Source organism: Solenopsis invicta, chromosome 3 (genome assembly GCF_016802725.1).
Source record: "Solenopsis invicta isolate M01_SB chromosome 3, UNIL_Sinv_3.0, whole genome shotgun sequence".
Classification (NCBI taxonomy): Eukaryota; Metazoa; Arthropoda; class Insecta; order Hymenoptera; family Formicidae; genus Solenopsis; species Solenopsis invicta.
In genome coordinates, this window is record NC_052666.1 from 7,155,892 (window position 1) to 7,168,788 (window position 12,897).

At 34.0% G+C, this 12,897-nt stretch overlaps 1 protein-coding gene across 1 annotated transcript; it reads left to right on the top strand.

Annotated features, from left to right (window-relative positions):
- Positions 1-4,708, top strand: LOC105198285. The gene is made up of 5 exons (XM_039447272.1): positions 1-139; positions 205-343; positions 3,854-4,011; positions 4,118-4,214; positions 4,440-4,708. Coding segments are annotated over exons 1-4 (348 nt in total). The 5' UTR covers positions 1-89; the 3' UTR covers positions 4,119-4,214; positions 4,440-4,708.
- The last annotated feature ends 8,189 nt before the right edge of the window (positions 4,709-12,897 follow it).

Consider the following 12,897-nt stretch of genomic DNA (forward strand, 5'->3'; position numbering starts at 1 on the left):
CGCCGCAAGCGCCAAACGCAGTCTCCCATGCAAAACGCGCTTGCGCAACAATCGACCATGCGTGCTGATGCGTGCACGATGATGCGTGCATGTTAATGCTTCCGTGTGTGCGTACGTGTGTGACTCGAGCGGCGAGCTGGTAAGTTTTGATATCTTTGAAAGTATATGGTATTTTGAGTATTTTAATAATTGGAAATCTAACAGCCAAAAGAAGAAGAAGACTCGAGCTACGAGAGCCACGAGGCTGACGAGACAAAAGGAAGTCGCATTGTTGTGCCGGTCGTTCCAGTCGAGTGTTGATCGCGCGGACAGAGGAAATAACGGAATAAAAAATTTTGCCGAGGTAAGAATTATTTCAAATTAACAAACAGCTTCATGGACTTCTAAAGTACTCGTAACCTCAAAGTGTTAAATTGTTAAATGTTAAAAGATATTGCTACGTTTTATTGCAATTTCGGCTCTATAAGAGCTCGAGGTAATAAGTAAAACATAGTGTAAACTTAATTGTCGAAAGAAAGAGTGATACATAGAGTAAATACATAGAGTAGTTGCAATCTTCAGCCACAACGGTACATCAGTATTTAAAACTTCAATCATTGCGTTGTTTGAATTGTGTTGATATATCCTCATCACACTTCGTGTGTGTGTGTGTGTGTGTGTGTGTGTTACATGCAGCAGCCGCGTGTCAAAGAAATAACGATACATATACACATGCACACAACTCACATGCAGCGGTGCTCAACGTGCGACACGGGAGCCCTACTAGGGCTCGGAAGTTCGTGCATGATCCCGTGTCGCACGCTGAGCACCGCTGCATGCGAGTTCTGTGCATGTATATACGAGGTGTGTTCAAAAAGTATCGCGAATTTTGAATTTTCGCGGGTTACGTATATTCGAATTTCGATCTTTTTGTGGCGTTATGTTGGTACTCATGTCTCTCACTTATGCCGACAAGCTCGGCCATTTTGAATGTTCACTTAATTGTTGACAGCTGCTTTGCTTGCACGTGTTTTGGATCGTCTTCGATTTTTACCTATTCAAAAAAATGGATCAAAGAACCTGTATCAAATTTTGTGTGAAAAACGAAATTAAATGCGCGGATGCATTCCGAATGTTGACTGTGGCATACGGAGAAGCTACCTTGGACCGAAGCAACGTTTATCGGTGGTACAAAATGTTCTCAGAAGGCCGAGAAGATGTGAACGACGAAGAGCGTGCCGGACGCCCGAGCACTTCAACAACAGACGAAAAAATTAATGAAATGGAGAAAATGGTATTGGCCAATCGTCGAATCACCGTTAGAGAAGTTGCTGAGGACCTAAACATATCGATTGGCTCGTGCCATTCGATTTTTATCAATGATTTGGGCATGAGACGGGTCGCCGCGAAATTCGTACCAAAATTGCTCAATTGCGACCAAAAACAGCATCGCATGAACATTGCTAATGAGATGTTGGACTCTGTCCGCGACGACCCAAATTTGCTCCAGAGGGTCATAACTGGTGACGAATCGTGGGTTTATGGTTATGACGTGGAAACCAAAGCTCAATCATCTCAATGGAAGCTGCCGCACGAACCAAGACCGAAAAAAGCGCGCCAAGTTCGGTCGAATGTGAAAGTTTTGCTGACAGTTTTCTTCGATTGCAGGGGCGTGGTGCATCATGAGTTCTTGCCACAGGGTAGAACGGTCAATAAGGAATATTACCTGCAAGTTATGCGCAATTTGTGCGAAGCAATCCGCCAGAAACGCCCGGATTTGTGGAAGAACAAAAATTGGCTTTTGCACCACGATAACGCCCCTGCTCACACATCGTTGCTTGTGCGCGACTTTTTGGCCAAAAACAACACACTAATGATGCCGCAGCCACCGTATTCCCCAGATCTGGCCCCCTGTGACTTTTTCTTGTTCCCTAAACTGAAGAGGCCCATGAAAGGACGACGTTACGCTACGCTTGACGAGATAAAGACGGCATCGAAGGAGGAGCTGAACAAGATAAAAAAAATGATTTTTTGAAGTGCTTCGAAGATTGGAAAAACCGTTGGCACAAGTGTATAATATCTCATGGGGATTACTTTGAAGGGGACAAAATAGATATTCATGAATAAATAAATAATTTTTGAAAAAACACAAAATTCGCGATACTTTTTGAACACACCTCGTATGTGTGTGACGATTGTCATTTCTTTGACACGCGGCTGCTGCATGTAACACACACACGCGTACACTGAAAAAAAAGTTTGGTAATAGCTAACAAATGTTGAGTGAAATAATGCTAATTAAATATTTTGTTAATATAACCAAAAAATAATTTTACTTTTCTAAATATTTAGTAAGTATTACCAAATTTATTTATACTTAATTACTACATATTTAGGAAGATAAAATTATTTTTGATTATATTAATCAAATATTTAATTGGCATTATTTCACTTAACATTTCGTAGCTATTACGAAGCTCTTTTTTCAGTGTACAGCAGTTTTCTTTATCAGCCATCTCACATGTTTAAGATGTATGAAATTTCTGGTATTTTAGAAAAAAAAGTAAATTCGAACCAGTGCATGAATCCTATTGGAATCCCATTGGACTCCAATAGGAGTCCTATTGGACTTTTCTATTTTAATCATATTTTATTGTAGGTATATGTTTCAAATTAAACTGCTGAATTTTCTCACATGTTTAAAATCAATTGATATCGATTAAGAAATTTTCATAAATTTAACAGAATTTTTTAGGTTTTTTTAATTTAAAACGTTTCTTAGTATTTTAATTGATTTTACTTTCCATCTTTTATATATAAAAAATCAATAATTGTAAAAGGCGAATAAGAGTCAACGTGGTTCTTACTGCGTATTAGTGTGTATTTATATAAAATCACACAGTTTATATAAAAGACATGATGTACCTGATTCAATGGTGGGCCCGTTTCAGCCCACATTTGATTAAGTTATTTATTGCTCTTTTTTAAAACTTATTTATTGTATAATTTGATCAATCATAATTTGTCTACTGTTTGTTATACATATTAATAATGGGATTTCGTCCTTTGCTTTGCATCATTACTGATAATCTTACTTTATATATTTTTGACATAATAATTTAAAATTTTTGGTTGTCACATATAGGACTTCTCAGTCCATTAATTACTTAATTGGCTGAGTATCCGACTGTGACTGACTTATACTAGGATTTTGACTCCCATGCGAGATTGAGAGATTGAATGTACTACTGCCAATTTTTACGATTGTTGAATTTGAACCAAAACGTTCATTGAATCAGGCACATGTCTTTTAAATAAACTATAAGGTTTTATACCAGTATACATTAAGAACCACATAAACCCTCATTTGCCATCTACAGTCATTAATATTTAATATTATAAATCCTGTTAAATTTATTTTAAATAAATATAAGTTCTTTAAAAACAATGGCGATATAAAATTAACTAAAAATTGTAGTCAAATTAATTACAACTCGGTAAAAAGTTTTCCATATATGACATATATTCGTAAATATATGTAATTATATACGAAATATGTCCATATATGTTCATACTAGATACTTTATTTTGTAAAATTTTTATTTGGTAAAAGAAAATTAATAGTTATAATTTATATAAATAGATGACATAAAGTAATTTAAAAATTTTTTCTCATACATTAATTAAGAATACTAAAATATAATATATTTTAAAGTTTAAAAACAAGTGTTCATTTTACCATAAAAAAGAATTAAAATCAATTAAGAAAAAACATTCATTATATAGATTGAATGTTTAAAGCTTAACATTTCTCATGTAAGCAATATTTACAACAGAAAATTTTGAAATATTGTTTTAATAATAACTTTTACAGATCAACGCACTTATGAAACGGGGCGGAAAAAACGTAGAAGATTTAACAAACAATATAATGACCAAAGTTTTTACGAACGAGTTGGCATCCAATTTTAGTATGCAGGGTAAACAAAAAAAAAGCTTTACTAGATTTTACAGTAACTTCGTGCATAATTGGCAAGTATCTGTTTTTAATCTATTTAAAATCTTCATTTATGATTCTCTATAGTAATATATTAAGGAAACATTTTTATATGTAACATCACAGTATTATATTTTTCAGAAGCGATAATGGCTTACGAAAATAGTAAAAAAGATTATATTCAGAAACAAATGGGCAAGTGGCTAGCGAATGCGCCTGTTCGCTTATCCAGAAATAGGTAATGTCATTACATAATCTTTTTAACCTTTTATGCCCAAACCCTTTTTATAGCATTTAAAGTACTATAGAAAAAAACTAAACAATAATAATTAATTTACATTTCAACAACTGTGAAAAGTAAATGTCACCGCATGTTATAAGTAAATTATAACAAAAGTGGCCACATGACTATAATCCTACTTATGCATGTGTTTTGTACATTTGATTATTTTTTTCTTTTCAGAACAAAGAAGGAAAATTCGGAGGCGGCCAAAACTAATTAACATAAAATAATTTAACAAAAAATATTAATTTAATATAAAAGTTTGTAGTATGGAGTTTAACATTTATAAATTTTATAGTGCTGTTTTTTGAAAAGTTAATTTTATTTAGACTTATAACCTTATTCGGACACGTAATTGTATTTTTAATTTGTATCGTACACATTTACGTTACACAATGTAAGAATTAAGCTATATTGATTAAGGAAATAAATAAATAAGTACACATTTACGTTGCACAATGTGATAATTAAGTTATATTGACTAAGGAAATAAAATAAATAAGTAAAGTAAAATTGTTTATATTTATTAAGTAATTATACATATTTTTTTACATACATTGCAGCAACATTATTGCGATAATGTACAAATATTATGGGGACATTGGAGTAATATTACTGGATATTGTATAAATATTATGGAGGCATTGCAGCAATATTACCGTGATATTATGAGAATATTACAGACATATTGCAGCAAAATTATAGCAATATTATTGCAATATTTCTTGACAATATTACAATATTGCAATATTGCAGCAATATTATGGCAATATTACAACAATATTATTTCAATATCACTACGTAATATTAATACAATATTACTGCAATGTCGCAGCAATATTACAGTAATATTACTGAGGTATTGCAGTAATATCAACGCAACAGATTTTCGCGGACGTTACACATTGGTGCAATATCACTGCAATATATCTTGGCAATATTACAACAATATTACAGCAATATTATTTCAATATCACTACGTAATATTAATACAATATTATTGCAATGTCGCAGGAATATTACAGTAATATTACTGAAATATTGCAGTATAATATTACTGCGATAAATTTTCGCGGACATTAGACATTGCAGCAATATTACTGCAATATATCTTGGCAACATTATAACAATATTACAGCAATATTATTTCAATATCACTACGTAATATTAATACACTATTACTGCAATGTCGCAGCAATATCACAGTAATATTATTGAAATATTGCAGTGTAATATTATTACGATGAATTTTCGCGGACATTAGACATTGCAGCAATATTGCTGCAATATTACCGCAATATATCTTTGCAATATTACCGCAATATTGCAATATTGCAGCAATATTGCAGCAATATTACGTGCTGTGCGGGGAGTTTTATTGTCGAGCAAATGTAGAAAAATTATTGAAGTCAATCTGTGTTATTATATTGTGGTAAGTTGTGTTTAGAACTTGCCATTACTATATTTTAAAAATTGTTTATAGCAATCTGCGAGCAACATGACAGCAACATGTGAGCAACAATTCCCATTTATAACTTGTAATAAGTATAATGCTGATAAGTTGTTGGAAACTTGCTGGTATAATATTTTAAAAACTATTGCTGGTAAGAACGTAATGGTAAGAGGATACCCCCTTCTATTGCTTTGCAGACAACTAATACGAATATTTGTGACAAGTTGTCGACAACTTGCAATAATTTGGCTATCTGGGTAGTTACTTAAGTTTTATCGATCAAGTGAATGAATTGTGTATTATGATACTAAAGTGATAATTTACGAGAGGATCAAGGAAACTTTGGTCTTTCTCATTGTGGAGGCAACTAATTGATCGCTGTACAGAATAATACATAAGTAAATGCCTGTCCAAACTTGTTCATGCAAGCACGCGCGCGCGCGATCTCTCCCCCCCCCCGCCTCTCTCACTGTAATAAAAAAAGTACTATTGTTTTTAAAAACTCGAGATGTAAATATTTTTGTAGATTTCGTGCAATTCTTTGTTCGATTTTTTGACTGTACTTGTACAAAGAATTTCCTGGCACTTTTCTTATTAAAATCATTAAAATTAAGAAGAAAATTAATTACATTTTTAAGTTAAAGCTAGCATTGTGATGTGATAGAGAGAGAGAGAGAGAGAGAGAGAGAGAGGGGGGAGAAAGATTTGTGTGTTGTATCAGTTGAGCGCAGCAGGCATCTCACGACACACCCGCGCGTAACGGTGAGTGCGCCGCCCCTGCGTACCATCTATATTCGACTCGTGATACGCTAACTTAATCGGCTGATATTTCAAAATCTACGCGTCTGACAAATTTTTGGCAAAGGAAAAATCGTCTTAGAATTCGACCAAGAATATCCCTTGAAGGACAACGGGTTATTCTGAATCACCCTGTAGAAATATACATCTTACGTATAAATGTATATAAATATATGTAAATACATATACGAGGTGTGTTCAAAAAGTATCGCGAATTTTGTGTTTTTTCAAAAATTATTTATTTATTCATGAATATCTATTTTGTCCCCTTCAAAGTAATCCCCATGAGATATTATACACTTGTGCCAACGGTTTTTCCAATCTTCGAAGCACTTCAAAAAATCATTTTTTTTATCTTGTTCAGCTCCTCCTTCGATGCCGTCTTTATCTCGTCAAGCGTAGCGTAACGTCGTCCTTTCATGGGCCTCTTCAGTTTAGGGAACAAGAAAAAGTCACAGGGGGCCAGATCTGGGGAATACGGTGGCTGCGGCATCATTAGTGTGTTGTTTTTGGCCAAAAAGTCGCGCACAAGCAACGATGTGTGAGCAGGGGCGTTTGGTACGAATTTCGCGGCGACCCGTCTCATGCCCAAATCATTGATAAAAATCGAATGGCACGAGCCAATCGATATGTTTAGGTCCTCAGCAACTTCTCTAACGGTGATTCGACGATTGGCCAATACCATTTTCTCCACTTCATTAATTTTTTCGTCTGTTGTTGAAGTGCTCGGGCGTCCGGCACGCTCTTCGTCGTTCACATCTTCTCGGCCTTCTGAGAACATTTTGTACCACCGATAAACGTTGCTTCGGTCCAAGGTAGCTTCTCCGTATGCCACAGTCAACATTCGGAATGCATCCGCGCACTTAATTTCGTTTTTCACACAAAATTTGATACAGGTTCTTTGATCCATTTTTTTGAATAGGTAAAAATCGAAGACGATCCAAAACACGTGCAAGCAAAGCAGCTGTCAACAATTAAGTGAACATTCAAAATGGCCGAGCTTGTCGGCATAAGTGAGAGACATGAGTACCAACATAACGCCACAAAAAGATCGAAATTCGAATATACGTAACCCGCGAAAATTCAAAATTCGCGATACTTTTTGAACACACCTCGTATATATATATATATATATATATATATATATATATATATATATATGTATGTATGCATTTACAAAAACAATAGTTTTTCACATTACCCATGAGGTACTATTGAAGATGTGTTTTTCTTTAAGTGATTTCCGCGTAGGCCTCTTTCACTAAAAAATAATATAAGAAAATAATCGATCATGTGTTATCATATGGTGTTTTTTTACAAACTTGTTTTTGTAACCAAGGGCAAATTGTTTTGTTCAGACACAATATCTTGTGGAGACACGAGGTCATGTTTAGACACGATGTCTTGTGCAGATACGATGTCTTGTTCAGACACTATGCCTTATTCAGACACGAGGTCTTGTGCAGACCCGTTTATAAAAGATCCACTAAAAAAATTACTAAATTTACCATAAATTTTAATGAATATTTGTATATTTGCAAGAAAATACTTACTTGCCATACTTGAATTACTAAATAAATATATATTTACATTTAGTAAATATTTTCTTGTAAATGTACAAAAATGTACAAAAAATATTTCTTAAAATCTTAGTAATGAGAATAGAAAAGTAACTTCTTTTCAGTATATCTATTTTTAAAAGTGTAAAATTGCGACATTAGATTGCACCACTAAATGAGAAAAAAATAGGAATATCATCTGCAGCGTATAGCTGAAGAAATACTCTTCCTTTTTACGAGTTTCCAAATATATTTTTGTCGACATGAGATTTAAATGCTGTTCATTGATTTTTATTGTCAAAGCATTTTCCCGTCTCGTCTTGAATGCAAATTGTAAAACACAAATTGAATTTACAGCAGAAGACGACAAACAGTTCCGTTTTTTTTTTGTTTTAGTGTTGGTTAAAATAGAAAATATTCTTTTTGGATCCGCATTAGAATGCGGAAGAGATCTAATTGCATTGAAGAGGAATTTTAAATTGGGAAATTTTGTATTATTATTTGCATCTCCATACTGCAAAATTTTGATCCACATTTCGTCAAAATTTTGTTTTGACCGGTTTAATTTTTTTCGTTTCTGATAGATTGGAATGTAATAATAACCATTCCTTTCTTAAGTCATTTTTATCAAAACCGCTGATAGTGTCGGCTATAAAAAAATGTCACGTTCAACAACGTGTCAATGGAAATATCGAATATTGAACATGGTTGAAGGACCAATAGTTTTGATGAAAATGTATCCTCAACTGGCAATTTTTTTCGGATTTCTTCAGTAGCAGTTATATAAAATTGTAAACGGTTATTTCTAATTATTTGTACCACGTTTATGTGGTCTTCCTTTAATTTTGTGAGATATTCTTCACATTCAGAACCAAAATAAATACTATCTGCGGATTTACGATAGTCAATATTTTCAAATTTAATGTGCAGATAATCTGTTACATCCAGCTTTAAAAAATTCTTACAAATTTGATGAAGAAACTGTTTTGACTTTGCTGTAGTAAATGAATTACTGTTTCTGTTTTGACGTGAAAAAATGTATTAAAACTATTAAAAAAGTTCAATACATATTTCAGAAAAGCAAATATGCTTTTGTTTCTACACTTTCCATTAAAATAAGTATATATTCTGCACATTTTATTCTCTCACTTATAACCATTAAAGTTAAAAAATGTTTAATAGCGTCCCAAGGTTGAATAATTCTTTCTACGCATGCGTAGTGAGAGAGCCATTGTGTGTCAGATAATTTTAAGAGTTTGAATTCTCTCCTTGAAAACATTCTGACAAATCCCTATAAATAGCTGATTGCTTGGAACTGTTATTAACGTATTTTACAATTTTTTTTACAAATTCGTCGCAAACTTCAGGTAATTTTTTACATACAGTATGTGCAACTAATGCGGAAGCGTGACACGAACACGTAAATGTCAATAAATTTGTGCACACTGTTTCCAATTTTTTCTTAAATGACACACATTTTGCAGTTATAACGGATGCATTGTCACATGACAAAGCAAGAATTTTTTCGAAAAGTATTTGGAAATTATTCATTTCCTTTTCAAATGCAACAAAATATTTTTCCGCCCTGCAATCTGAAGCATCAAGATCAATTAGTTTTACTAATATGATTGAATTTGTAATTTATCGAGGTCTACATATATAACATGAAACGTTATCCATTTTTCATTCGTAATGTCTAACGATTCATCAATATAAATACAAAATTTATTTTTTTTATGTTTTATACCACACGATTTGTTTCAACTAGCCACAAACATTGGTAAATAATTTTGAACATTTCGTGCGGTCTATCTTCATGTTTTTTAAAACTTGGGATCTTTTCCTACGTCTTGGAAAAATTGAAGTATTATTTGTGCAGTATCAAATGGAATATTTTTGTCATCAATTAATGCAGCGTATCGAAGCTCCGCTGATTTTTTTCTATCTTTAAAAGACACAAATGTTTCGTCAAATTGCACATTTGATTCTATATTTGATTCCTTATCTTGTATATCATATATTTCGCATTTATCTTTATGTTGTTTGAAATCTGCGTGATGACAAATTTACGATAAATCATCTGCAAAAGTTTTATCGCAAATTGTACATAAAAATGAATTTAAATCATGTTTGGATTTACGTAGCCATAGCTTAAATTCTTTTATTTCTAACCATTGCCCCAAAAATACTCGTTGATGTTATGATTTTGATTTCAAAATCATATCATTATCAACAAAAGTACTTTTTTCAATGTTTCTTTTATGACACGCAGATTCCGTATGTTTTATTGTATTTGATAATGTGCCGGACAAAAAATTTTTATTGCACACGATACAGTAAAACACTATCATCTAAGGACACTTTTTGTATCTATGATTTAGATATATCATTGCTAAGCCGAGCTTCTACAAAGCTTTGTTTCACTTTTTTTCTCATTATTTGTTTCAATATCTACATTACATATACATACATACGTACACACACGCACGCACGTACGCACGCACGCGTGCGCGCACACACACACACACGCACGCACGCACGCACGCACGCACCCACGCCCGCCCGCCCGCCCGCCCGCACGCACGCACGCACGCACACACACACACACACACACAGGGTGTCCCAGAGCGATGTATACAAATTATCACGATAAGGTAGAAGAAATCGAGACAAATCAAAAAGTGATACCATTTTGCGATATTTGCAATAACTTTTGAGTAATAAAATGTTAAAGTTGGCCGAATAAGAACGCGCGAAGAGACAAGCGGTCGCTTGCATGAGCCGTAGAATCGCGACCCTTGTAGGCGACGCCACGACGGTAAGTGGTGCGCGGCGAGGGAAAGAATAGCTCTGTACCGCACCGCCCCCTCATGCTCCCGCACTACGCCGTGGTGGGCGTCAACGCGTACACTTGCGATCACGATTATTAAGTATTTTGTTTTTTGTAATATTTGTAGTATTTTTTATAGCAAAAGACCAAAGTTAAATAATGTAATTTCGCGAATATGTCATACTGGCACCTCTCATTTTAAAGCACAAGAATACAAGTTTTAACAACAGTAAGAATTAATCATATTTGAGTCCCATTATGTGTAATTTTAAAAATAAGTATAAACTGTTACTTTTTTTATACTTTTAAATACGACACAATATTCAGAGAAAATGTGCTGCTGATTATTTATCGCAATTCTAATAGAATATTTTGCTCTGCGACAGTGCTCGAAGTTAGTTGCTCATTTCGAGCCGATTTTTGAAGCGTCGCCATTTCAGCTGTATCTTGCAAAAAAGACAATAAAAACTGTCATGAACATGTTACATGTCATGAGACAAAATAGTTCAAATTTATAGATGTTTCTGAGATCTCAAGTTTGTCTTTGTCTTGCGTACAAACCTAGTACACAAAACAAAGACACATTGATCTTGAAATCTAAGAAACGACTATAGATTCGGAAAAGTGTCATGCATAAAAAAATATTTTAGACCCCATTAGACATGAGATACAATTTTTTTACATTCAACAAAAGGTTAGGCTAGCATAAACTGAAAGCTAACTATTACCAAGCTCAACGTATTATTTCATTACCATTCAATCGAAATACGGCTCTTAAACAGTTACAAAATCGTGCATTTAACTGTTATAAATATGAAATACATGTATGAAAGTAAAATACTTACTGGACATTTTGCGAGACCTTCTTCTCAAATGCCTCTTTTACCCATTAAATAAATGCGGAATCGCAGATTGATATGTCATTTGTCTCCGCAACACAAATTAGCATAAACATGCTAATAGATTACGTTCTTTGTTTTATCTTTTGTAATCATATCTCAGTTAGTGATTCTCATTACATACGTGATGTTGATTACAAAATAATTTTGGTACTAAGCGTTAGCTTAATATCTTATGGTCTTGTGAGTTGCGAGTGAGTGTTTTTCTTTATTTGTGCTCTTAATAAATAAGGAATTCTCCGCAGTTCCGTGACCATCAACTCTTTTCTTCTAATTATAATAAGGATAAGCATTCAGGTATTTTTTTAATACTTTGCTATTTCGTCACTTTATTCTGTCACTTCTGTTTGTTAAATTTTACATCTATCAAACTTTTAATTGTATTTCCATTTGTTAGATATGGAAACAAATAATAAGAAAAAAGTAAAACAAAGCTTCGTAGAAGCTTGGTTTAGCAATGATACACTGAGAAAAAGGTTTCTTTATGCCAATTAAATATATTTGGTTGACACTTTTGTAAAATATTTATTTCAAGCAAACGAATTATATTTAATATAAATGAACGTTTTGTTGGTATTGCTAATTTACTTTATCATTCATATTTGTGTCAACTCGGCGATATAGTTGACATGATTTATTTCATACAAATGTGTGAGATGTTGGATCAAATAAAGTTCGTTCTTTTGAGTGAAACGAATGCGATTTGTTGAGTCAACTCTATATTTCTTAATAGATTAGAAATCTTGTTTTGTTTTGTGCTCGGTTCCGTGAGTCTCGCGCGTAATCCTGCCAGTGCACGGCGCGCACCTCGATCTGCTTTTCCCGCCGGTTTCGCAGAGTACGCATGGCGTCATAGTCTACCGAATTTCGCGAGTGCCGTGAGATCGTGATTGAGAATATTTGTGAAGTTGAAGGTAACCCTCCGTCGTCGAGGTCGAGGAGTCGCGTAGCGGGTGTGTATGTGTGTGCACGTGTGTCGCGCGGATTCGCACGCCAGGACGATCGATAAGCCGTCCGTCGTCAGGATCGCGTCTTCCGGGGAACAAGACGCGGATCGTCGGGAAGCCCGGCACGTGCCGGCATCGTTCCCTCGAGCCTA